The 27,809-nt window shown below is 46.5% G+C and overlaps 1 protein-coding gene and 1 long non-coding RNA gene across 2 annotated transcripts in view; one reads left to right on the top strand and one right to left on the bottom strand.

The window, feature by feature from the left end:
• The first annotated feature begins 383 nt into the window (after positions 1 to 383).
• Positions 384 to 27,809, top strand: part of FAM124A (family with sequence similarity 124 member A) — a 107,952-nt gene continuing 80,526 nt past the window's right edge. Inside the window, exons 1-2 of the mRNA XM_082602060.1 lie at positions 384 to 542; positions 8,853 to 8,884. Of these exons, the coding sequence (XP_082458186.1) occupies positions 478 to 542; positions 8,853 to 8,884 (97 nt within the window). The 5' untranslated portion in view covers positions 384 to 477. The remainder of the gene's footprint in view (positions 543 to 8,852; positions 8,885 to 27,809) is intronic.
• LOC309792428 overlaps positions 24,200 to 27,809 on the bottom strand; it is an 81,866-nt gene continuing 78,256 nt past the window's right edge. Inside the window, exon 3 of the long non-coding RNA XR_014291715.1 lies at positions 24,200 to 24,235. This is a non-coding gene — a long non-coding RNA (uncharacterized lncRNA). The remainder of the gene's footprint in view (positions 24,236 to 27,809) is intronic.

Below are 27,809 nucleotides of genomic sequence, written 5' to 3'. Positions count from 1 at the left end.
ACAGCCGGAGCACACACCCTCTTGCGCGTGCACCTACCCTCGCGCACATGCACACACTTTCTTGCACGCGCACATACTCTGCACACATCCCCCCGCGCGCGCTCACACCGCGTGCACACGCCCTCTTGCGTACGCACATACCCTGGCTCACGTGCACACCCCCGCGCGCACACGCGCTCACCCCCGCGCGCACACGCGCTCCGTGCACTCACCCTCTTGCGCGCGCACACGCTCGCAAGGCCGAGCGGCGAGGGGCGGGGCGGGGCGGGGCGGGAGCAGCCCCTGGCCTGGCTGGGCGCGGCCAGGAGAGGGCGCGGCGTGGGGTGGCTCCTGAGTTGTTTGCCGGAGCCTGGGCCGTGAGACGCTCAGAGGGAGCCCAGCCAGCTCGGGCTGGTCCGGGCTGCGCTGGGCGGCCCGGAGGGAGCGCGTCCCGGGTCACGCCGGCGCCCGCGAGCGGAGCGCGGCGGGGAAGGCGCCATGGACCCCAAGGCGGGTAGCGGCGAGGAGGATGACTGCGTGGACTCGGGCGCAGAGACCGGAGGGTGAGCGGCGTGGACCGGGCCGGGCGGTGGGCGGGGGCCACTCTCCGAGTTGCGCGGCGGCCCCTCCCGGCCCGGGACCTTCCTGGACCCCGCGCCGGAGTCGCTTCGGCGGGACGCGGCTGCGGGGACTGCTTCTCCTGCCGGGTCCCCTGGGGAAACCGGAGGGGCTGTGGCGAGCCCGTTCTCTGCTGGGCCGGCCCTGAGGGCAGAGCGGCGGGGTTCGTGACTGCCCCGGTCAGGGCGGGCCCCACCCTGGAGGGCAGAAAAGTGGAAGGACTCAAGGTTCAGAGTAACCCCACGCAGCCCACACCACCCCAGACCCTCTTGCCCTCCGTCATCTCGGAGCTGATGCGGAGTGCCGGGCAAAGGCAGTGTTCCCCTGTATCACCGTTAGAGAGACAAGGGATGCTCTTGCACTTGTTTCCACCTTCCGCGAGGACTTTCTTATTGTAGCTCCGGAACCCCCTGGAGTCCAGGATGGGGGTCTGGGGATGGGGAGAAAAGGTAAAGAGGGTAGAACACGTGAGACCTAAAAGTCTTTCAGAAGTCTTCTAAGGGGATGGCGTTTTTCATTTTATGGCTTTATTGTGCTTGCTAAGACGCCCCCCCCCCCAACTCCTCCACTGCCCCGCCGAACTTCCTCACTTCTGAGCGCACCTGTCCCAGCTGGAGCCGCTTGCCTTGGGCACAGGTGGGATGAAGACGGTGCTATGATCTAGGCTTGCTTATTTTTAAAAATGTCCTCTTCTCTTCGGCGGACTCAAACAATTAGTCCAAACCTTTGGAGACTAATTAACCCTCTCGGAACAGCACTGTTTTCCTGAGTGGGACAAAAGGCTGAATGTCTTTTAGGAGACGAACGTCATTGTAAAGGCTTCCGCCCAGCCCCTGTCTCTAGAGGACTTCCCGGTGCAGAGTCAGAGCTACCTCCAGGATGCGGGTACCGACCCAGAAGGAAAGGGTGCTTTTGCCTATCTGCAGTAACCCAGGGGGAGGGCTGGAGCTGCCCAGAACACAGAAAGCCTCATTCCAGGAAGGCTGGGGAGATTTAGACATAGATCTAAGGATTTGGCAACGCTGTGAGGACAGGAAGAGAGTCCAGGCCCAGAATGGACCTAGGGTCACACCTGACCCGGAGAAAGGCTCCCTAGGCAGCCCCCCCCGCCCCCCCCCACCTGCCCAACCCCGCCCTTCCTTACAGCCTCTATCCACTGGAGCCGAAATCCGGGACTTTACTGCCCCAAAACATTTACCCTGCAGTGGGCTTTCCCTGTTATCCGCACTTGTGATCATTGATGGTTCGCTACAGAGCCCTGTTACACTCCAGTGTTGTAACCTGATTCCAAATACTGAACTCCTGTGCTTTCTCCCACGCATTGTATGTGGGGCATTTATCAACTTTAATTGAAGATCCTTGGCTCCCCCCAAACCCCCGCCCCAGTTAGCTGAACATGAGTAGAAGAAACAAAACAAAAGTAATCAGGTCATTTTCAGCTGGGTTAAATAAAGCACCGGCTGGTCCATTGGTTTTCAATTTGCAGAGCTCACCTGAAACAGATCTTTTATGCCAGGGCTCTCTCGGAGAAATGGAGAGAAAGCCCTGACCCAGGAGTGTCATCACCCCAGGATCCCAGCAAACAGCATGACAGCTGTCAGGGCTCCTGGGAGGGGCTTGCTGAGCACGCTGACACCTCTCTGTCTCTGTCATAAGTGTGTAAGTTAACGGGACAGAATTGTTTGAAGAATTCTTATTGCCTCAGTAGCATTCTTAAGCTAAAGGTAAAGTGGCATGCATTTAAATGAAATAGTTTCAGTGAATGCTTATTAGTCTTGTATTTGCTGCATATTCATATATCCCTTAAAGTTGAGGTTACTTATTAAAAAACTGTTCACAGTTTCCCTGCTTTTCCAGAGCTTGCCGCCTCTTACCCTCTCCAGCTTTCATACAGCTACCTGTCGAGACTGTATAGAAAGCATGAGGAAAGCTTGCTCTGTATGTGCTTGTTATCATTATTTTTAAAAACGCAAATCGGATCGTGTCTCTCTGCCTTGCAAACTTTTAGTGGTTCTGTCATCTATAAAGCACAAAGAGTTTAGCATGGCCTACAAGCCCCAGTGTTAATGGGGTCCCCACCCCTCTCCCTCTGGCCTTGTCACTTGGCAGGCTCGTCCCTGCATCCTGCATATAACCACATCAGCTGGGTTTTTTCCAATTCCTCACCCGTGTCAAGCTGCCCTCTTTGCGCCAGGCCCTTCTCCACCTGGCACGCCTATCCGCCAGGTGAAACTCTATTCTTCTTTCAAGAGTCAGCTCAAGTGACACATCCACTCAGACAGGGAGCCTTAATTTGGGGTGCATGAATTGCTTTAAGTTGCATGCAAAATGATGGGCTTTGTGAAGTTTTATAAGACACTGTTTTTCATCAGATTCTCAGAGTAGCCTGTGATCCCCTCCAAACTACGTTTGGGCAGGGTATAAGTTTCATTTGCATCATGCTGCGTTTGAAGTATTGGGAGACATCCAAGTAAAGATGATGAGTCAGCAGTCAAGTAATCTACCTAGAGAGGAGGTCAGACAGGAGGACTGCGGTTGGGAACTGTCAGCCTAAAAATGGCAGTTGAAGCCCTAGGAGTGGATTCAATCAACTAAAGTTCATAGCAGACACAAGCCTGGCATTTACTATGTGCCAGGTACCATTCTAAGACTTACATATTTCATTAATTCATTTAATCCTTCAACAAATCTGGGAAGCAGGTACTATTTAAGACCAGCCTTGAAAAACTACAGCATTTAAATATCAGGTAAAGGAGGATGAGCTGATAAAGGAGCCTGAGAAAAACTAGGCATGGAATGAAAAAAGGAAGAAGGTGATATCCCAGAGGCCAAGGGAAGAAAGGAAAGAGATCAGCTGTGCTATTGAGAAACAAATCAGGATGAGGAAGTCATCTCCCTTCTTTTTAAAGGGAGATGATGAAAAGAAGGCAGAGTAGTGGAGGAGAAGCCTGGGTCAGCTGAGGAAGAGGAGGTGGCTGGAGCCCTTTGTCTGGGAAAGGGAGGGGTGAGGAGAGACAGTAGCTGGAGGGGAGAGTGGGATGAGGGAAGGACTTCTCAAACGTAGGCATGAATTGGGCAATAAATGCTCAGAGAAAGGATTCTGTAAATGGGCAATGATAACTACGTAGGAGAAAAACGGATATCTGTAATGTCAGCTTTCTGAAAATGTGCAGGTAGATGGACTTCAGGTCATGTGGACAGTTTGGCTTTGGAAAGAGGAGGGACATCCCTGTTGCAGCCAGTGGGAGAGAAGGGAAGCTGGGTTTCCATTCAGTGCAAATGCAGCCCCCCCGTCCCCCAGGAGAATGGAGACTTGACCCTGTTGTTCCAGGCAATGGTGAGTGAGAACCCAGTCAAGATTAGTGATTACATACGAAGGTACCAGTCTACCTTGCCATTGATTTTCCTGCAGCAGTGTTCACCCACCTGGGGGCAGGCAGAGAGAGACAGTGGGTAGTTGAGATCATCACGGTTTGGGGGAGGGGGACTGTTGCCAGGCTGGGGTGAACAGAACATAGGAGCAAGGGAAATGTGCGGCTGTTGCTTGAGCTGATGGCTGATCCTTTCAGCAGCATATCAAGTGCTTCCAAGAATCTTCGTGGATTCTGCTGCCAGTAGACAGACTGTGCTGATCCCTCTGAAAGCTACAGTCCAAAGAGCCAGCCTGCTGGGGTTCAAATTCTGGCTTCTCCACCTAGGAATTTTGGACCCTTGAGCCAGTTACTTAACCTCTCTCTGCCCTCAGCTTTCTCCTTTGTAGGATGGGGATGACAATAGCAGTACTCACCTCATAGGGTGGCTGTGAGGATTAAATGGGTCCATACACTTAAAGCCCAGAGAACAGTGCCTGGCATAAGTAAACCCTCAGTACATTATTATTTCTTATGAAACACACTCCAAATGGTAAACTTAGAGTTTTATATAAATAAAAATGTACATCTCCAGGTGCACGCAAGACCATATGTTCTTTGTACTCATCACAGTAGAGGCTCTGATGCTTTTAAATGCCTTAAGCAACTTGATTACTGTTCAGAACATCTGAAAGAGTACAGCACAGGCCTTAGTCTGATAATTATTTTTATTTTGAAGATGAGGAAACGGAGGTTTCAGAGGGTATATGACTCATTAGTGACCTAGATTGCAGCTTGGGTCTCCAGCACACCTCCTGCCTAGTGAAGTTGCCTTTCAAAGAGCTATTTGGTCTGTAATTAATTCTTGTTTTCTGCTCAGACATTTTCTTTTGCTTGAAATGCTACCTTTGCTCTCCGATACCCCCAGCAATACAGGCTCAGACTAAAAGCAAACTAGCATTCTTCTGTGGCGATTGATGTCATTTTGAAACTCCCACGTTCCAGATCCACTTGAAAACAAGGCTTGTGCTTCTGTGTACTTTCTGTTAGAAAAAACTGGCAAGTTGGCTATTGACCATGGTCAACTGTCTTAAGAAACAGAGTCTCTTAACAGAGGGACAGGCAGTGTTTTGTAAACCCAAACAAAAGGCTAAGATGAATGTTTTCCAATGGGTGTTGCATAGTGCTGTCTCCCAGATTTGGCCTCTAAGCCAGTCTTTCACATATAACCATAGATTGTGGATTATTTTCATTCAGAAGTTTGACCTGGCATTAATGGATCTCCACGTCTGTGGCAGCTGTCACTGAGCTTCTGAAAACATAGGGTCATACCATGCTCTTTGTCTTTGGGTGAACTCCAACTGATGTGTCACTGTGATTTCAGTGATAACAAACAATTCACAGGTCTAGAGTTTATAAACAGGTGGATAGAAAGGAATAGGTAGCATCCATTTTTCAAGGGGACAGGCTTAAAGAATTTTAGGTGGGAAATCTTGCATAGAAGACAAGATGATCTATTAGGTACTGTATTATCTTTGCATTCAAGGTGGAGCTAGATAGCTCTAAATTACCATGGCATCTAATTCAATGGACTGGGAGTTAACAGGTGAGGTCCATGGTGTGATGAGCTGATGTTTTACAGAAATGCCAAGGTCAATTCTTATCCCAAGATTTCCCTGGAAAAGAGAATTTAGGAAGGTTTCCATTTTATATAAATATAAAAATTGGCAAGTAGGCTGCTGACAGTGGTAAACTGTCTTGAGTGCAGACCCCTTTATATTTAACCCCTATACGTTTAATTATAATTAAAGTACAGTCAAGGACCACATCTTACTTTCTGTTCATTATTGGCACAGATACTAAATAAACGTAATGTTTGAAAATGTGTTTACTATATGTGTCAGGCATGTGAATATATATAATCCTTGTATTATTCTGCTCATCTGTATCGTGTCCACAAACTTTTCATCCTAAAATTTGTGGATTCACCTTGCATGCTTCATTCTGGCAAAGCTGAATGTCTTATTCAGAGCCAGCTGGATAAATTCTTAGGATGTGAGACCAATAAACAAAATTCCCAAGACAGGTAGCCTACAGCTTGCTTCCTCCTACCTAAAAAAGCTGGGAGTACACACCCCTCCAGAGAACCGTAGTCAGTATCTGAAATTGTTTGAACCTATTTATGCGTAGTTTTTTCAAGCTTTACAGCTTGTCTTTCACCAGCCATATTTCTAGTAAATAACCTTTTGGGGTTATTTGGAATGTATTTTAAAAACTATAGAAGTCTTCATACCTTGACTCAGCCCCCATTCCCCATCATGATAATTTTTCTAAGGAAATTAAATATCAAGCTGTATTTATAAATTTCTCATCACCATGTGCTTTGCAAAAGTGAACAATCGGGACCAATCACATAGTCAACAAAAGGGAAATGGTTGACTAAATTATAGTACATCACCTTGTCTAAAATTATAGTTACAGAAACCATGTAGCAGCATTTTATGATGGAGTTTAGTGAAAAGAGCAGTTTAAAATTGTATCTCCATCGTTATGGCAACTGGGTACAAATTATGTCACCAGGACCAGAGTCTGGAGGGTAATGTGAAGTTTTAGGTGACTTTTCTTTCTGTTTGATTTCTGTTTTGATGGTGGACAGCGGTGGAAGTTGGGGTGATGGATGAGACTACAGAGCTGGGCAGAGGCCATCAGTCATAGAGGGGTGCACTGTTGTGCACTGTCGAGCTTGAACTTCATCCAGAGAGGGACATGATCAGATTTGTGCCTTGCAAAGATTGACTGCTGTATGAGGAAGGAATTGGAGCAGGGCGAGAGTGACAGAAGACCGACCATTTGGCAGGCCTGACCTGGGCTGTGCCTTTCATCATGAGAAATATGGAGAGATTCATGGCAGGGGCATTCGTTATGCTAGCACCTGCCCTAAAATACCCCCGTTGCACTTTAAGATTCTTGGAATATGTTTCAAATGTAAATTTCATTCTACATAGGTATCCATCTGTATGCAGATCTTTAAAATGTATGCATATGCAAAACCCATATGCTTCAAGAGTATTTGGAAGATCCTAGCTGAAAATACTGACAGAATTTTAAAAATAAAATAAATACGATTGCACATTCTTACTGAATGTTTTATTGGAATTTTCATGCAATTTCTTTGAAGCCTGGCCATCTTAAGATGATCATATTGTAATGGAATTGTTTTGCTGTTGCATCTCCCACAGTGGATGTTGGTTGAGTATTCATTGTATGTATGTATGTACAGTTACATTTCTAAGTATTGTCCGAAAGTTTATTTATGTCCTGCCTGGTTCCAGAAAGAATTTAATGCACCAACACTGGGGTTACAGATCCTGCATTTCAGAATGTTCTTGATCCCTGACTCTCCTCTCTCATTTTCTCTCCCTCCCTCTCCTCTCCCTTTTCCCTTAGCCAGCATGTCTCCAGGCTCTATCCAATCCATTCTCCCTTCTAACTCCTTCCTTACCACCGCTCTACCTGCCTAGTTCAAGCCTCACTTCCTGGTCTCCTTACAGATACTATCACTTTAGTTTCCTAATCAATGATATAAAAAATTGGATGAGATCTCAGTGGATGCAGTTGGTAGTATATAAAGGGATATGCAAATGTTAGTAGTTGTTATTCTTCCCAGTTTTGAAATTCAGTGACTCTGTGACAACTAAGGTATTTCATTTGAAAAGAGAAAATCACATGCTGTTTTTCTTCCTTTTTGTTCCTCTACCCATAAGTCAGTGCATCATTTTGTGTGGGAGATGTAGGTTGTTTGAATTAGTGAGAGGCATGCTTTTTATGACTTTTTTAAAGTTTTGTATATATCTTTTTAATGTGGTAAGAAACTCAATGGAGTAAAAATTGGATGATTCAAGAAAGGCAGCATGAGACTAAGTAAATAAAAGGAGTGTATATCTATAAAATTAAACATAATTAACCACTTTATTCACATAACTATGTCCCCTAACTACCACCTTGGTAGAATAAACTCCTCCATGCCTGAGAGCTTAATTTCCTACCAAGAATGACTTGGGGACACTGTGGGGAGAAAACCAATAGCTTCTATACCATGTACGTTGCCAGAGAGGGACAGTCTAAGAACCACACAAGTAGGGCAGAAGCTTAGCAGAGATTAAGCAGACAAGTTCTTGGCCACATTCCCATTCTCACAGAGGCCGAATGCCAGCAGCTGATTTTTCAGCATACAAACTGATGGGTTATTTCACCCTGGCCCTAACCCTGCCCTTTCCCTTTCCAGATCATAGCCCACATCCTGTTACTCTAATATCTAGCAGGATTTCTTCCTAGATGGAACTGAAATCAACCATCATTGTGCTTGTGTGTTACCTGATGGTCAGCCAGGCCTTGAATGTGGAAGCCCTCCCAGCCAGGGTTCCTTCTCACCAGGGTCCGCCTCGCCTCTGCTTACATCAGCAAAGAAACATTTCCCTGAGGGGTGGTGCTGACATTTCAAGGGTTTAACCTTTTGCAGTGGTTTAACCTTTTGTGGGAGTCATGAACCCCTTTGAGAGTCTACTGAAAACTTTGAGCGTTCTCTCCGGGAAAATAAGCTTCCATTCAAAAATTTGCCAGTAAATTTAGATGGTTCGGGACCCATCTGGTCTCCCATCTGGGAGACTCACAGAGCCCATATGAAGGACCCTGGATTTCTAGAATGCCTTTAAATTTGTGCTTAAAAATCCAGACATAACTTGATTCTGCATAAAACAGTCCGCAGCATGAGAGTTTTTAATTTGTGGCATTTCTTTACCATTTAAATGCTACTTACCACTGACTGTTTAAAATTCTACTTTGAAGAGATCACTTGGACAGAAAAATAATGTCTAATCCTACTAACACTAAGCTTTTGTGTTTCAGGTCTGACTACAGCCACATGTCCTCCACCAGCAGTAAGTATGGCTTAAATGTCCTTCAGCTTTGTCTTCAGAGTCCCCCTGGGGGTCAGTCCCATCTCTGTATGTAGAGAAGGCCATCCATGTAACCCTTGCTTTAATAGAAAGAATCTCCGAAGGTATCCTGGCCAAAGGATACAGGATTCTCTGGGGAGTGGAGAAAAGTGGAGGCTTTTCCTGGAGAATGTGATTGTACCTTGATTTGAGGGCTAGACGTGCCACCACTTTCCCTGTGGAAATTCAGCCTGGAGGAACTAGCCCAGGCTTTATTAACCTGCATGCTTGGAAAATACCTTATCTGATGAAGCTGAGGTAACTCATTCATTCAACAAACATGTATCAAATACCTGCTGTCCGTGGGCTCACAGCTCAGAGTGCATTCATTGGATCATGAGGTGGCCCCAGTTCCTCTGTTGGGCAGATTTCCTCCTGTGTATTTCTGTACCTGCAGGCAGATACCACAGATGATGATTATATATGGTAAAAAAAAAAAAAAAAAAAAAGTATGTTTATAAACATACTCTGAGCATAGAAAAACATGCTTATATTGAATATTAAATTACAAGTAAATCTATTAATGGGAAATTAGGTGTTATATCTAGGAACAGTTTACAATGATGAAGATCACTACAGAGCCATTCAGACTGATTAAACACTTATTTTAAAATAACAAAAAAAAAATTTCTTACAATAACAGCCCTGATGTTTTGAGTCGGTAAACACGAATGGTTTTGGCCTATCTCACTATCCTGATAAGCTCTCAATTCTAAACAGTTCCCAAATGGAAAGACACTTAATTGGATTATTCTATTTATTGATGTTATGGCTTAGTTTTTCCTTTGCAATGAGAGACTGTGCGGAAAGCTGTATATCTGGGATGGTTATTTGGTGTCAAATTATATTTAGTTAGTATAACTGCAGCGAGCAATTTCTGATCATTTCAGCCAACTGGAGACCCAGCATTGCCCCTGAGTTACTAAGAACCATTAGTAATAATGAGAATAATGCTCCAGTGATTTCATCTCTCTCTCTCTCTCTCTCTCTCTCTCTCTCTCTCTCTCTCTCTCTCTCTCTCTCTCTCTCTCTCTCTCCCTCCCTCCCTCCCTCCCTCCCTCCCTCCCTCCCTCCCCCCTCCCCCTCTTCCCCTCCCCCTCCCTCCCTCCCTCCCCCCTCTCCCTCTCTCCCTCTCTCCCTCTCTCCCTCTCTCCCTCTCTCCCTCTCTCCCTCTCTCCCTCTCTCCCTCTCTCCCTCTCTCCCTCTCTCCCTCTCTCCCTCTCTCCCTCTCTCCCTCTCTCCCTCTCTCCCTCTCCCTCTCCCTCTCCCTCCCTCCCTCCCTCCCTCCCTCTCTCTCTCTCTCTCTCTCTCTCTCTCTCTCTCTCTCTCTCCCCTGCCATTTTCAGTTTTGCCCAGAGGCTGCATTGCTTTAAAATGATTTTTATAAAATACTTGCCCAAAGCCTTTGCTCAATTTGTAGCTCCCAAAGCAGTCCTCTGGGTCACAATAAAGCGCCTCTCTTGTCAGTGAAATGGGTAATTTGGTTTGGGATGTTTTCCTCTCCATTATTTTAATTGCGATCTGAGTTGGAATTTCTCTTAGTACAACTGGGATCAATAGCCTTTTATTGCTGTTCCTTTTCTCTTTCAATTTTTGGCGAGTGCTGCGTCATTCTTCAGTGTTGGGGCCTCTTGGTGAGTGAGGGGGTATATGCGTTTCATATTTCAGTTAGGAAATGTATTTGACTATGAATAATAGAGGAAAAAATGACTTAAGTAAGGGTTTGTTTTCCTCTAATGGAAAAAAAAAAAAAAGTCCAGAGGAGGCAGTGTGGGTGTGCTACACAGTCCTCAGATTTTGGCTTCCATCCTCAGGGTTGCCTCAAAGTTACAGAATGGCTGCCTCTGCCACAACCATCACATCCTTGTTCTGGGCGGGCAGAAGAGGTGAGGGGAGGATACTGCTGGGCCTCTGACTGTCTTTGCTCTCTATGTTGCCTGAACTGCCTTTCCTTCCAGCCAGAAGCATCAATCCTGGCCGCACCCATACACGGGAGAAGGCCCCTTATGCATTCAGTTAAAGGTAACAGAGTGGACCCTTTCTGAAAAGAAAAAAAGAATATTAAATCTAGAGTGTTAAATCTATCCTTTAACACATAGGTTCAACAATGCTGCAATAATAAAAAGTATTTTCCAAGTAGATGTTAAAAATAGCATTTCCCGGGGCCTCCCTGGTGGCGCAGTGGTTGAGAGTCCGCCTGCCGATGCAGGGGATACGGGTTCGTGCCCCGGTCTGGGAGGATCCCATGTGCCGCGGAGCGGCTGGGCCCGTGAGCCATGGCTGCTGGGCCTGCGCGTCCGGAGCCTGTGCTCCGCAGCGGGAGAGGCCACAACAGTGAGAGGCCCGCATACCGCAAAAAGAAAAAAAAAAAAAAAAAAAATAGCATTTCCCCACAAGCTAGATAATCCCTCAGAGGACTCAGTAGAAAGAAGTTTGCTATTTCTCCTGAACGGTGCAGTTCCAGGGTCACTCTCCCTGGCACAGCCAGCTTGGTGCCAGCACCTTCTGTGTGACCACGGGCCCAGAGGGCTGACCAGTCGGTCCCAGTCCCCACACTTTGGTCCTGGAAGCAGCTCCGGCGCCTCATTGTCATTGTCCTGCGATCTGTCAGCCTCTTGCCACTGAATGGCTTGTTTCTGAATGATTCCTGACTCCTGATTGGGATTTGAGCACTGGTTCCCATTTACTTTTAGGAAATGGAATTTCCGTGTGTGCAAGTGGTCCTTCCCGCACATTCACCTGATGCCCCTTTACCTGTCTGTTCCGGAGTTCACAGAGGCCTGAGTGCTTCCTTGGGGAGAGCTGGGGTGAGACTCTGTCTGTCCACAGTTGGCTTCTGTCGTTACCGGGATTGTCAGCAGAGCTTCCTGCAAGAACACCAGTCTATTTAGTTGCCGGTTTTCTTCTTGGAATGCAGGGGCTGCTTCTTCACACCGCCTGCCCCTGATGGCAGAAGAAGAAAGGTTGTCCCTAAGACAAAGTACCAGAGCAGTGGTGTGGGGTTCAGGTGTCCTAGGCCCCAGTCCTGGTTCCACCGTACATTCGGTGTAGGCTCTCGGGCAAGTCATTTACCCTCTGTGAGCCTCAGTTTCCCCCTCTTTGGGATGAGGAAGCTGGGCTGAATGACCTCTAAGGACCTCTCCAGGAGCTCTGGGATGCTCAGATGTGACTGTCTTAGAAACTCCTCTAAAAAGAGAGGAGGAGGGAGGGAGGAAAGTAGTGAAGCATCAAGGACACTGTATCTTTTTCCTTGGTCCCAGAATAAAAGTCTAGAGGATGGGCGTCCTATTTGGTGGCCCGTAGCATTAACCCTGAAGTGAGGGCTGTTCAGAATCAATTTGAGCCTCTGTATTGTGAGCTGACCATAAGTCAGTGGCGGTAGAGACCTTGTGGGGAGGGGCAGCTGCTGCTTTTTATCCCCCCTCCCCTCAAATAAGTGGAAGGGGGGCCGCCATGAGATCATTGGGCTTCCTGCTTCTCCTCGACCTCTTGGGGTAAAGAATCGCATTTCTGTTGACTGTGTCCCGTGTCACTTTCAATTCAGGGGAGTGGCTGAGGGGGGCTTCTTTAATGGATGTTTTGGTTTTATGTGGATGAATTTTTTCTAATTGCGACTTGTCCGTTTGTATTTTTTAGATTGATAGAAAGAAAGGCTTTTTCTTTGTGTTTTCTGCAAAACTAAACCCACTCTTAGCACTCAGGAGATCTCAGTAAAGCCTAATACTTCCTTAGGAAGCTGAATTTAATTTATACTCTCAGAATTTTAGGTTGTTTTTTTCCAGCAACCTGGTTAGAAGATCATCAAGCCACTGTGTACAATTCGCATTCTTAAGCGATTTAAATAGAAAGGGGGAATTTTATAAACAGAATAAACGAAAAACAATAATTATGCTGGGGGAAAAACATCAACTGTGCTACATAATGCTAATGAAATCTCATGTGTGATTGAATATTTCCTTTCAAACAAAGATCGTAATGATACTTGGAGAATTCCTCCTAGAAGATGCTGGGAGCTGAAAAAATGATATTTTCAGGACAGTATACCATTTCTTGCGGGTCTCTAGCCCCAGGATAATGCCAGTAGGAGGCAGTCAAAGAATTAACTAGTTCTCTCTGTTTGAGACTCTTCTCCCAAAGCCTCTTCTCTAGTTGCCCTCCTAATTGTGCCCTAAGACTGTTCCTTCTTGAACCTCAAGTAGGTGGTTAGCTCTTCACCTGGCCCTTATAAACTGCCAGTGACGGCAGGACTGCCTTGCAGTTTTGTGCCCTTTCAGGCTTTTCAGAGCACACATGATAAAAGGTCAGTTGGAATGATAGAGAGGGATCTTGGCAATGCCCTGAGGAATTCTCTGTGCCTGAAATTCTGGAGAAATGGCCACGAGCAGTGTGTTCTCCTCATTGGAGCCCAGGAGCATGTAGCAAGCTGTAGAAAAAAGGCACATGTCATGGGTGGGCGGGAGTAACTGAATCTGTCTTCACCTCCCTCCTCCAGGCCTCAGATTCCTGCCCTACTATTTCTTCCCTAACTTTCTTTTCCTGACTTCCAGTGACTCAGGGAACTTCCCTGTTTCCTGCCTACACTCTCCCTGCTGGCCCCGAGCTCCTACCGGCTATTGGTCCCATGGACTTCTGTCCCTTAAGCCTTCCTGGGGCTGCCATGTCTATGACCTGCCCTTGAGGGCAGCCTTACAGAGGTCCAGCTGGTGCCGGGGGCCTCTGGACACACACTGGTGTCCAGGAAAAAGGGTCAGGTGGATTGCAGGTGTTTTTTTTTTTTTTTTTTTTTTTGCGGTACGTGGGCCTCTCACTGTTGTGGCCTCTCCCGTTGCGGAGCACAGGCTCCAGACATGCAGGCTCAGCGGCCATGGCTCACGGGCCCAGCCGCTCCGCGGCACGTGGGATCTTCCCGGACCGGGGCACGAACCCGTGTCCCCTGCATCGGCAGGCGGACTCTCAACCACTGCACCACAAGGGAAGCCCCAGGTGTTTTTTAAATAGGAAAATTGGGGTGTTTCGGTTAATTGCAAGGCACTGTAGCTGGTCTAGAGCCACCATGGGGCTTGTCAAGTCTGCCTTGCTGCTCTGACAGGGTGACATACCATCCCGTCCCGAGGTTGCCTTTTCTCACGTGCGCATCTTTCTAAATGCTGTCTTTTCCCTTTCATTTCTCAGTGGTGTCATCATTTCCTTGCTGTTTCAGGATACCGAAGCATCATACGTTTTGATTTTGTCTCTGGCCACATCTGTGGGTCCCATCAGCGTGCAGGGAAAGATAAGATCATTGTGATTTAATTAATAAACAATGTAAGGAGCTTTCAAAGCAGCAACACCTTGAAAAGATACGATTGCGCACTGTCGAACTCATCAGTGACGGGGGACATTTGAACATATATGATCTGTGTCTCCGTATCCAAGAGCTCGATTCAGACTTGGGATATGAAATTTTCGTTATGTTCTTTCTGTTTTTGTTAGAGGAGACGATAACTTATTGACAGAATTTGCTCATTTTAGAGCCAGTTTTTATCACATACATCCAAAAAAGGAAGATCAGTATCTTGGAAGAGGTGGTGCGAGCCAATTTCACTCTGATCCATTTGTAAATGCCATAGTTTTCATTTCTTTCTTCTGTGTACAATACTTTTCTCCATTATGATTTTCAGAACACACAGCTTTCAGAATCTTATTCCACAAGATCTAGGCAGAACTCAAATCTATTCATTAATCCTTATGAAGAACAATTTCAGCCAATGAAGCGGCTTAATTCTGTGATCAGTATGGAGTTGGCAATATGCACAGTTTGCCAAAAGACTAAAAAATCCACCTATTCCATCCCCAGCTTCACACTCCTATTGCAGTCTAAGCACCAAAAGAAAAGTCACCGATTTTCTCTAATTTAGAATATCGCCTTTCAGACAGAGTTAGTTATAGATGGTAATACAATCATCAGAGACCAGCCTGCCAGGTATTTTAAGTATCTCAGTTCACGTCCATCACTACTTTCATTGATTTTCTGCTTCCTCTGATTCCAAAGGGCTTTACTCATGTTAGCGACACTGTTTGATTGACTTACTAATATACAGTGTCACTAGTAGTAATACCTGTTGTAAACCCAACGGTTGACATAAAACAAGGCATCGGGAACATGTGTACATATTTTCAGTGGAGGACAGTCGGGGTTTTGTGTGCCAGGAGGTCTTGAGTGTGCACCTTCCAGCAAATGAACCCCAGACGAGAACTACTCTCGTTTTTATTCTGGTTGAGACCCTATTCTGTCCCAACAGTCATGGTCACGTGCAGAGCTGTTCTCATGGAGGTTCAGAGTGAGCTGCTGCACAGCTGGAATGACCCCACAGCCCTAGACGGGCTCTCCGCGAGTGGCCTTGTGCTGGACGATTGTATCACTGATGACTGCAGAGACCAATCGGAAACCATTAAGATGTTGTGCACGCGGGACAGATCAATCTGATTTTCTTGCCTGGTCTGTCCTGCTCTGTGGCTCTGCCTTCCAAAGTGACTGTGAGATTAAAGCTTTTACTCACAAGTACCTATCGCGTTCCCTAGCATGGGGCATCTGGGCCCCTGACAGCTCCAGCTCCCGTAGCCATGTGGGAAAGAGCCCTGAAGGCCTCCTCTGTCCTCCTGGGAATGCCCTGGCCTCACTCCAGTCAGGAACTGGCTCTCCTGCCTTTGGAGAAGGGCCTGGTGCCTGTGGCTCTTCCATGCCCCCAGGCACTGAGGCTTTCTGGGACAACTGTGGCTTCATGTTTGAGACACTTCTTAGGTTCCTGGACCTTTCTCTTAAGGCTGGAGCCATTTAACATGTAGCTTGTAGGTAACGCTAATAAAAAAGGCCACAGTCCTGGAAGCGTCGTTTTTGGCAGGTATGGATCTTGCAGCCACTCAGGTGGAGGCTTAGCAGAAGCTGAGAGCCCCAGAACGCCAGCTGGTGCAGGTTGGGGTATTTGCTCCTTCCACATTTTGTCAGCTGCCCAGACAGGGTATTCTTGGCCTGGCAGCGCACATAAAATCACCAAACTGGAAAACTTGCTACTCAGAGTGTGGTCCACAGACCCCAGCATCACCCTGAAACGTGTTAGAAATGCAGAATCCCAGGCCCCACCCTGACTTCCTGAGTCATGTGAGTTGTTTGTACGGAAATTTTATAGAGCACTGATCTAGCCCGTCTCCCCAGTAAATAAGATTGCCCTTAAATCATCCACGATTGACGGGATTTATCCAAGTTTCTTACTTTCAGAGGCTAATTGTTAATGGTATAATCTGTAGGTTCTAGGATTTGTTTAACGTCTAGATAAAATTATTCACTTAATATTTAAGTTATTTTATTGATAATTTAAAAGAAAATTGTGTTCCTCCTCTAAGAGTAGTTTATTTTAAAACATGAGACTTGTTCTTTATAAGGCAAGCTAGAGGTATTTGTTTGTTTGGGGTTTTTTTTGAGAAGCAGGTGGCAGCCTTATCTACATGATCATGAAATTAGCAAACGACACCTGAGATGAATGAAACTACTGGAGGTGAAAGAGTGGGTGCACTTAGAATGTTATTTGATGGTATGGGGTCTGTATATTCAGAGTCCTCTAAGTGGGAACCTGGAAAACTAGACAATATTACTATTTGACAGTTGATAAGAAAAAAGCAATAACCAAAGATACTCATCAGGAAATCAAAGGCTGAGGACAATATCCCATAGGGACAACTCCTCTGATGCTCTGTTACACAAACATCCATTTCTGAAAAACTGATTGTGTAGTCCTTCCGGCTTCAAAGATGAGTTTTAATTCTGTGATTTCAATTACATATAGGGTATCAATTTCTAGCCAGGATATGAAAGAAAAATGGAGTCAGGCTTCTCATGATCACATTTTCCCTGAGAGGCTGAAGTGACACTTCAGGGACATCTGTCCTAGCAGGGTTGGCAGGACCCCTATCCCACGAGAGGGAACAAAAGTGAGTAGCTGCTACTACGCATTCTCCTGACATGCCAGGTGCTTTTCCCAGTTTTAAAATAATTATATCCAAATAATACATAGTCCTTGTAGAAAAATCAGAAAATACAGATTAGCAAGAAGAAGAAAACTCAGAATGCAGCCATCCAGAAACAAGTTGTAATTTGGTGTCTGCCTTTATAGATTTTTTTCTGAGCATCTATATTTCTATACATGTGTATATTATTACCAAAAATTATATTGGATAGTTTTATAGTCTAATTTTCTCACTAAGCATATTGTGAAGTTCTTTATATACCAGTAAACTTATTCTATAATAGTTTGACTATCTCTACAGGATTCCATTATATTTCTTTCTGCACCATACTTTATTCACCAGTGCCCTATTGTTGGTCCTATAGGTTCTATTCACTTTTTCACTATTATAATCAGCATTTTATACTATATCTTTGTGCATGTCCTTCATTATTTCCTTAGTATAAATTCCTACGAGTGGAATTGTCAAGGTAAAAAGCATACTTACTTTTTACAGCTTATGATCACTATTGCCAGGTCATTCTCCAAAGGTACCATTTCCCTCTCCCACTGGCATGAATGAGAGTGCCAGCGTCTTATAAAAATTGGGATTTTTATAAACAAAAACTGTATGGATGGATACACACACAGTAACAATGGGCAGAAGTGCTCTGAAGAGCAGATTGTAAACAGGGAGACTCTCAGCTTCTGGAGACCCACAGGCTGCAGTCTGTTCTGTGGCTCTCATTAAAAGTATAGTATCAATTACATGCCCGCTCCAACCTCAGGCAGCAAAAACAGTACCTCCAAACCATCCGTGCACTGCACAGGCTTCATGGAAAGTATTTCGCTTCCAGTAGACAATTTCTATCTTTATTCAACATCAGTATTATTGCTATTAACCTTTGAGGGGAAGACAAGTTGGAAGTATTCAGGGAAGGTTGTGCAAAAAGCCAGGTCATATCCACTAAACGTTAACAATATTCAGAATTGACTAGGAAAGCGAAGAGGATCCCATCAGCCCTCCCTCCTTTCTTCTTTGTAAACCTTCTCTCCTTCATCCTCATTCGCTAAACTTTTAAATTTTGTACAACACACTGGTTAGGGAAGGGAAGGAACATTCCATCTGCTCTCACTTCCCCTTTTATTTTTATCTCACCCTGACATCTTCTGACATTATTATTGGTACCAAAAGGTACTGATGCTGAGCTATGCAACCAGGGCCTGGAAGACTTATCTTTCCTTCTTTGTAACAAGAATAGTTGTGAGAAGTCTTTCCTTTGTCTATTGCGGGGAGAACTGGACTTCCTCTGTGAGTCCATCTTTAATATTTCATTGCCTCAGGCTTGAGCATAGGCTAAAATGTGGGGGTCACAGACAATCTAGACTCAGAAGTTGGAGGTCTTGCTATGAGCTGGCATGTTTAGAGGCTCACCATCAGTTGGATTATAACACTTTGTGCTGTCTCTTGAGAACTCTATAAGAACCTCCTGTTTTAGTGAGTATGGATTTTCACAGTCGCCTGCTCAGATATAAAAGTGGAACTGTTGTATTTCTCTGTAATCGAGCTGAACTTAGCTCTTGAGCCACCACCCTCACCCCCTGGCACGTGAAGGTACAGGTCTGCTCTGCTCTGGAGCACCCACCCCTGCAGGGCTCAGCCCAGGAGTTCAGTACATGACCCTCAGAAACCTAGCATCCAGGCTTTGGTCAGGTCTCTTCCAGTCTTCTTCCTCCCACCAGAAGCCCAAACCGGACATCTGCTGAGGCGGAAAAGCCGCCCCTGCAGCATCACACGTTCTTCTGCAGTCCAATTCACGGGGTAAACGCCCTGCCCTAGGTTTTTAGCCTTTCTCAGCTCAGAAAGCCTCTTCTGTCTCCGAAACCTCAGTCCTTGCGATAGAGAAGAGCCTTGCCCTTCCAGACGGTTTCCTCTGCTGTGATCTGAAAACAGTCTAAATTCAGGAACTTGATGAATGGTGGGTCCATCTGCCCCCACCTGCCCCGAAGCAATGAACAGCCCAGACTCTGCAGGTGGAGGGCCGCAGGCAATAAGAAAATTGTGGGAGAAGGAAACTTCAGCTATTATCTCTGAAATTCATCCCCTACACCATTCAGAACCTACCATCTCCCATTTTGTGTTTTTCTTATATTTCTCACGTGTGAGCATCTTGCTTTCTCAGTTAGGTTGTGATCTCTGGAAGGGACCCTGTCTCCTCCTGCTTTGCAGTCCTTGGGGCCATTAGCAGGAGTAAGCACTTCAGAGCTACAGGGAGCCCCAAATTGGGAGTTGGGAGATGTTTGTTCTCTTCTAGACCTGCCGTTGACTAACGGGTCGACTTGGTCAAGTCGTCTGACCTCATCTGTAGCATGAGGGGCTGGACTAAATGCCTCCCCCATCTTTAATTTTCTAGTCATGCCCAGGAAGCTTGTTCTTCAAATGGGATGTAAGGTACATATTTTTCTGAGGAAGCTTGGAAATAAGGACCAGGGATACATCAGTATCCTATTCAAGTTAGCAAAGCATTTGAATATTTCACTGAATTTTAGGCCAAAAAAAAAAAAAAAAAGAGTCCACAGCCTGCATTTCCCACATTGCTAGTTTGATCATGAACAAAAGCAGTGCCATATTTTATCACTGATTTTTCAATGCCCATCCATGATATATATATATTTTTTTTTTTTTTTCTTTTTTTGCGGTACGCGGGCCTCTCACCGTTGTGGCCTCTCCCATTGCAGAGCACAGGCTCCGGATGCGCAGGCTCAGCTGCCATGGCTCACGGGCCCAGCCACTCCGCGGCATGTGGGATCTTCCAAGACCGGGGCACAAACCCGTGTCCCCTGCATCGGCAGGCGGACCCCCAACCACTGCGCCACCAGGGAAGCCCCATGATATATTTTATAAGCATGTCCATAGTGTTTTTTCCTGGAACACTTGTAACGCTAATCATGGTTCATCTCATTTCTCAACATCCTGCCAGACAAATCCCTTTATAAAATAAATCTTAGTTACTGTCCTTGTGAGGATTCGTCCCGCTAGCTCTAGTGTACGGCTGAGCAGTCTTGATGAACACATCCTTGGGATAGGTTTGGTTCACACCCTGTTCTTTCGTCTGTTTGGCTTTGATGGATGCACCTGACTTCTTAACACAAGATGAATGTTCTGATCCTGTCGTTTGCAAGCCCTGCTGCCCCATCTCCAAATCTACAGAATGTCAGTGAGGTCCTGGCGCTCTCAGGCTGACTGTGGCGCCAATGGAAATGGCGAGATACAGTGTGGTTTAGAAAGGATGGCAGTTACTGAGGTGAAGAACGGATTCTGTGTAAAATACTAGAGTCTCTTTTTTTAATTTATGTTTTATTGAAATGTAGTTGATTTACAATGGCCAGTAGACACATGGAAAGATGCTCAACATCACTAATCATTAGAGAAATGCAAATGAAAAACTATCATGAGATACCACCTCACAGTGGTCAGAATGGCCATCACCAAAAAGTCTACAAACAATAAATGCTGGAGAGGGTGTGGAGAAAAGGGAACCCCCTTGCACTGTTGGTGGGAATGTAAGTTGGTGCAGCCACTATGGAGAACAGTGTGGAGGTTCCTTAAAAAACTAAAAGCAGAACTACCATATGACCCAGCAATCCCACTACTGGGCATTTACCCAGACAAAACTATAATTCAAAAAGATACATGCACCCCTATGTTCATAGCAGCACTATTCACAATAGCCAAAACATGGAAGCAACCTAAATGTCCATCGACAGAGGAATGGACAGAGAAAATGCGGTACATATATACAGTGGAAAACTACTCAGCTGTAAAAAGGAAAGAAAGAATGCCATTTGCAGCAACATGGATGGCCCTAGAGATGATCATACTAAGTGAAGTAAGTCAGAAAGAGAAAGACAAATACCATACAATATCACTTATATGTGGAATCTAAAATAAGACACAAATGACCCTATCTACAAAACAGAAACAGACTCATAGACATAGAAATCAGACTTGTGGTTGCCCAGGGGGAGGGGAGTGGGGGAGGGAAGGGCTGGGAGTTTGGGGTTAGCAGATGTAAACTATTATATATAGGATGGATAAACAGCAAGGTCCTACTGTATAGCACAGGGAACTATATTCAGTATCCTGGGATAAACCATCATGGAAAAGAATATTTTAAAAAATGTCTACAGGGCCTCCCTGGTGGCGCAGTGGTTGAGAGTCCGCCTGCCGATGCAGGGGATACGGGTTCGTGCCCCGGTCTGGGAGGATCCCATGTGCCGCGGAGCGGCTGGGCCCGTGGGCCATGGCCGCTGGGCCTGCGCGTCCGGAGCCTGTGCTCCGCAACGGGAGAGGCCACAACAGTGAGAGGCCCGCATACCGCAAAAAAAAAAAAAAAAAGAAAAAAAAAAATGTCTACATGTGTATGACTGAGTCACTTTGCCATACAGCAGAGATTGGCACACATGGAGTCTCTTCAGTCATCTGAACCATATAACTTTTATTTATTTATTTATTTATTTACTTACTTACTTATTTATTTACTTATTTACTTATTTATTTATTTATTTATTTATGGCTGTGTTGGGTCTTCGTTTCTGTGCGAGGGCTTTCTCTAGTTGCGGCGAGCGGGGGCCACTCTTCATCGCGGTGCGCGGGCCTCTTACCAGCGCGGCCTCTCTTGTTGCGGAGCACAGGCTCCAGATGCGCAGGCTCAGTAGTTGGGGTTCACGGGCCTAGTTGCTCCGCGGCATGTGGGATCCTCCCAGACCAGGGCTCGAACCCGTGTCCCCTGCATTAGCAGGCAGATTCTCAACCACTGCGCCACCAGGGAAACCCTGAACCATATAACTTTTTATACACAAGGGGTCTAGCACATTGTTAAGCATTGGGGACTGGTGTGCGTCAGACCTGTCTTACCTTCTCATAAAATTGCGAAATCATTATAGTCCTCAGGACTTAGATAACTATGCCAGATACATTTAAGTGTTTCTAGCTGAATTAAACCTTCTCAGACCAATTACGTATCAACTTCCCGGTCCTCTTCCAGAATCAATGTCAAGCAGTGTCAGAATTTAAAGTGACTGTTATTCCTCTCTGGTTGGTGTCTGGCCTTTCCTTCCCCCTCCTCTTCCCATCTGCAGGTTTGTTCCACAACGAAGCTTAGAAATACAAAGTCAAGTTGATGTCACATTTCCAAGTGGAAAAACATGCAGGGGTCTAAAGCATCTGCCTTACTTTCTATATCATTTCTTTCTTAATAATTTTAGAGTGAGTTCAAGAATAAGCCTCTCACATCCAGATTCCTGACATTGTTTCTGTAATAGGTGATGAAAATTGAGAGAGCAGTCAAATAACTACAGGGATAACAAAGCCGCACTTCTTGCAAAATCTTGAGAGGGCCTAAGGATCAGAAAGATGCCATAGTGTTCTCCTGTCAAAGGAAAATAGAGTTTTTGGCGTAGTCTCTTCAGCCTATATTCCATTCTTCAATTACAGGAAAGTTCTGTGAATTCAGGCTGAAGGAGGAGATGCATTTTATCTATATTATGGACGCATTTTGGATCCCCTATATTAAATACTCTGCATGTCACCTCATTGCCACCGGATTGCCACTATTCCCAACCCTGCGTCTCCTTTTGACCGCAGTCTGGGGCTGGCACTGGGACCAGCCTTGCCCCTTTCATAGCTCAAAGTTACAGGCCAACCAAAGGCCTTGTCGAAATCATAAAATTACTAACAACTGAGAATGTCTTAGACTTTAAGTGTTGTCAGGGACAAAGGGGATTGCTTCAATTTTTTAATTAGTTCAGAGGTTCCAAGAACTGTCTGTAAAAAAAAAAAAACTGTGAAAAAAAACCCCAAAAAACTGAAGGCAGGTTATTCATTATATTCTGTATGAATTGACTCTCCCAGGAAGGCATTTGGAAACCCCTTTCTGGGAGATTTTATTTCAGGCATTCTGGGAAGACCAAGCAGCTTGATGTGGGGAGGTTGGCCCCCTGTGCCACTTTAACGTAGCAGGTTTTGTATTCCTTGTCATTCTGGAGCTTCTTTCCCTCCTGCTTTCTGACCTAATCTTTCTTCACAGCATCAGCCTATGCCCTGGGCATGTCTCTTACACACCTGGTCCACTGTCTCCTGTGGGTTTTCTGCCACTTAGCCACATGTGTCTGGTTGACCACACATCCAAGCCCCTGAACTGTTGGGTGCTGCAGAGTGGGGCTTTAGAAATGCAAATCAGGAGTTTATTCAGCCTCCTGCATTTGAGGTTAGAGGGACTCAAGCTAAGCTCCAGGGCCAGATTCCCTAAACCATACAGCCTGCAGCAGCTAGAGATACCCTTGTTCAGACTCTTTTGGCCTCCTGGATGTGTCTGGGGCCCTGTGGTTCTTATGGCGCTGGAACGGTCCAGGGCAGTTTATTCAGGTGATTGTAAGGTTACTGCCTTGGAAACCCCTTGCTGTACCCTCATTGAACATGGGTTTGTTCAGTGAAGTGTCTGTTGCATTTAGGTACCTGACTTCATCTTATATATTTGTTTTATTGTCTATCTCCCACCACTAGATTATAAGTTGTATGAAGGCAGAGACTCTTTCAGTCACCATTGTATCCTACAGTGCCTGGCAGATAGTAGGTGCTCAATAAACATTCCTTGGTTAAGTAAGTGATTGCCACTGAATTGCAAACTGTCAGTGATAAATGGTGGATAAAATGACAGGAGACGTCAATCATTGCCCAGACATTCTAGAAAGGGGTATCTGAGCTTGTCACATCCTGAGACTTGGCCAGGCATTCCCTTTGGAGTGAGCGATCTGGACCTTCAGTTAGAGACGTACCTGCTATTGGGAAGTCAGTGTCTTGGGGACACATCAGTTTGCCAGTTCTGGGAGGAGGGCAGTCTGGTAGGCACTGGACAGCAGGGGACAGTGCGGGCAAGAGAGTGGCAGTGAGGGGTCCCACTGGCAGTATTGAGATAGCCGAGTGGGAGGACCAGCATCAGGACATCTGTCAACAAGCAGAAGGACTTCAGTCCCGTCCCTCTCCTCCAGCAGACTTAGGATGTCCGCGTGGGTCAGGGATTGCCAGAAACTGTCCAGGTGTACTGGTCAGTCCATCTACGGCAGAATCACCCACCCACATTTCCTGATGGAGCCCAGCCACAGTTTCAGAGCCCAGCCAGGCAGGCTGAGGTTCAGGGCAGGATGATTCTAAGGATGGTAGACTCAAGAGGCAAGAAAAAGCACATGGTGAGGTGCACAGACACGCCGTCCTTCTCCAGCCGAATGGCCTTCGGCGGGTCAGTTCACATTTCACCTGCCAGGTGGGGAGAAAGAATACGCCTTTAGCGTGGTGGTGGTTTAAAGATTAAATGAGATAATATATATAGTAAAGCTTTTAGGACAGTGTCTGACAAATGATAAGAACATAATACATGGTTGTTATTGTCTAAGTTATTTTCTGTTACACTTATGAAAAAAAAAGGGATATACTGGGGAAAATGGAATAAATCCTCAGGTTAATAATAGACTTTCTGCCTCATAGAAGCCTGAACTGGTGCAGTGCTTTACTTACAGTTGTTTGTGTTTTACATTATCCAAGGAAAATCTAATTGTAAATGATCACATGGGAAAGAATCTTCCTTGTCCTCTTGGGAAGCATAAGCTAGTTGGAAAGCTTTGTGAACAGCTCCGATCTCTCTCCAGCCCTGGGGAGATCCGCCCACTGGCCAGTTTGGGTCTGTGTCCTGCCCTAGCTGAACAGGTGCTCTCTGAGGGCCTTTGAGAGGACGTGTAATAGATATGATAAAGGCATATCCTACGGTCGCAGCCTCTCTGCTCCTCCAGGGAGGCGGAGAGGCTTTTCATGTCAATTAATTATTCACATTTTCTCTTCTTCCCCTCAAACACTTGGCGTCCTGTCTAACTCCACGGAGGCAGGTTTGCTCTGGGCATGCGTAACCCCAGCACCCGATGACGGTGACGGTGACGGTGTGGGGCTGCATTCTGTGCCCCTTTGAGCCTGTTTATTTCAGGGTCACATGCAGTGGCCACATGCTGGCGACGGCCAGGGCGCACTAATGCCACCACTCATTCCCCCGACTCTTCTCAGCGGCAGGATATTAGCCGCTTACGTCTCTGTGGTTCACACGGTGAAGAGGAAGCTCTGAGGTCGGGTCTTCTTCCTTCTTGCTTGCTTGATCAGGGCTGCGTCCCGGGTGAGCCGTGCTTGGTGGAGTGCCTTTCAGCCCCCTCCCTGCTCCGAAGCTGGGCATCTCGCCCTTTTGCAAAGCTGTAAACATCCACTCAGCCGTGCAGGCTTCTGCATGGCCTTTGTTACTGCTCCCTGGGAAAGCTTTGTGCCGCCCATAGAAGGGGCCGACTGAGCACCCCGACAACTCTGTCTCGGAGACTCGGAAGCTGACGTACCCCGGGCCTCTTCTCACCCAGGCCTCTCACACCCCTCTGCTTTCCCTTGTCACTCTTCTGCTTTTCTGTCACTGCTGTGCCCACCTGCAGTGCTGCCCTGCGCTTCCCCTTGAGGGCAGCGCTCACATGCAAAGACCTGGGCATGTGCCCTCAGGGAGGCGGTTTCTGATAGTCTTCCTCAGAGACCCAGGGCCAGAAGAAAGGGATGTAAAGGGGTGTCTGTGACAGGAAGCTATGGACTGGTGGCCGAGAAACCAGCCAATCAGAAGCAGGCAGGAGAGCCGGAGAGAGAGGTGAAGTCGCAGAGGCGTGGCCAGAAATGGCTGGAGAGTGAAGGCTGCCCCCCTTCAGCTGGGAAACAAGTACTTTAGTGCAGAACCGCGGGGGAACTGTGCGCACAGACCTCATGCCATAGCCGAGTGCCTGCCCACTCACTCCCTCTGTGCCCTCGGCAGCTTCCTTCACCTCTTTGTGCCTCAATATCCTGTCCTCTAAAGTGAGGACAAGGGGAGCGACCCTCCCCACCCCCCCACCCCCCGACTTCTGGGGTTGCTCTGAGGATTCCATGAGCTCATACATGTAGAACACTGGCCCACAGTGAATGTCATCTGTGTGTCCCGCAGCAACATCACCCCACGTCCATGGCCACACACACCCTGAGTGTGGGGTTAGGATCTTAATGGGACCGGCTGACGCTCTGACAACTTCTTTTCCCAGACACTCTTGCTACTCCTTTTTTCCCCTTGTAGAAATCATCGGTAATTTTTTCAAGTGAATGTCTTCATCCCCAGGTTATTCACAGCCTTTCTACACCTTCCATTTACAGTGAGCATTCACAACTGTTTAGTGAAATCACGTCTCCACTGGTGGGCGATCAGGGCACCCTAGAAAAGTGAAATATCCATCGTAGGCAACTGTGGTACCTCCTCCTGCCACCACTGCAGCTACTGACTGGCAGGAAATGTCACTGGTTGTGTTTTCACTCCTCTTGCTTCAACTTCACTTCTGCTGATAGTGGTGCTTGTGTTCAGTGAAACAGAAAGTAGCCAGGTGAGCTGAAAGAGCAAGCAAAGGAAAGGGCCAGAATAATCTATGAATTCCAATTGTTGTTTAAGCCACCAGGATGAATTTTCACTGGTTCGTATCAAAACAGGGCACACACGAGATAACTGTATGAAAGCGGGAATGTGGCCGAAAGGGAACTGGTCCATCCTTAAGTTCAACACATCTTCTCAGCAACACACAGGTCCAGTTGCCAACAGGACATCCCTCCTGGAAGTCAGTCGGGCATCACTTTCTTCCTCTGTTTTCTGTCTCAGCTAAGCATCAACATCAGATGAGTTGCTCAAAGCCAGAAACATCAAGGTCAACTCCTCTCCTGCTTTTCCTGCTCCTACCTCCAGGCCTGTGGGCTCCACATGCTTCCTAAATAGCCTGTGAGACTAGCCCTCTTCTGTACACCCACTGAAAGTGTCACTGTGTGTTTTGAGCCAACCCCAAGCAGTGGCTCAAAACAGCAGTCACTTATCATTTCCCATGTGTCTTGGGTTAGCTGTTCCAGACCAAGATCTGCTAGGTGTCTTTGAGTGTCTTGAGCCTGGCTGATGGAGGCTTGGCTCAGCTAGGCTGGCTCGGGTCCACGTCGCCCTCATACTCCTTTCTGGCCCCAGTGGGCTGGCCCGAGCATGTTCTTCTCATGGAAACGTTAGAAGCACCAGAAACAAGCCAAAACACATGCCACTATTTCTGTTGGCCAAAGCTAGGCGTATGGTCTCACTTGAAGTCAAAGGGTGGGGAAATGCACTACAGCCATTTAGTGGAAGGAACTACAAAGCCACATGGCAGAGAGCAAGGTGACAGGGTAAGATAAAGAACCAGGGCCAATAATGCAATCTCCCACGTCCTTGTTATCCTGACCTAGACTCTTCACGCATCTTCTAACTTCTTGCTTTGCCTATAGCCAACCGCCCCTGACTTGATCCCAGCATCCCTTTATTAAAAATTTCCACTGCCCCTTATCACTGCCAAATTGAGCTGAAGCCCTGTACAACTTGGCTCTAATCCATTTTTCCTGTTGTATCTGTTGCCATGTTTCAGAATTACTCACCACCCCTTTCCAAATGTGCTTGTTTTTCGCACAGTTCTGTGCCTTCATAAACAGTCTTCCCTCTTCCTGCAATGATCTCCCCCATATTTGAGGTTCTTGTAAGTGAGATATCACCGACCCTTCAAGACCCAGTTCACCTGGAGCACCTTCCAGAAAGCCCTCTCAGAAGCCCCCTGGGGAAAAAATTGCTCCTTCCTTTGTGATGTGGTAGTCAACTAACATTGCATCACGCTCATCCTTAACTCATAGCGATTCGAGAATACATGCTCAGCCAGAGAGAGAAAGAAAGGCAGAGCTTCAATACTTCCACCCACCATTCTACTCCGTGACTGTGGGAGCACTGAGACTTGACTGT

Source organism: Mesoplodon mirus (genome assembly GCF_964341445.2).
Source record: "Mesoplodon mirus genome assembly, chromosome: 17".
Taxonomy (NCBI): Eukaryota; Metazoa; Chordata; class Mammalia; order Artiodactyla; family Ziphiidae; genus Mesoplodon; species Mesoplodon mirus.
Note: the sequence above shows the minus strand (reverse complement) of the source record. Positions and strands in the feature narration are given on the sequence as shown.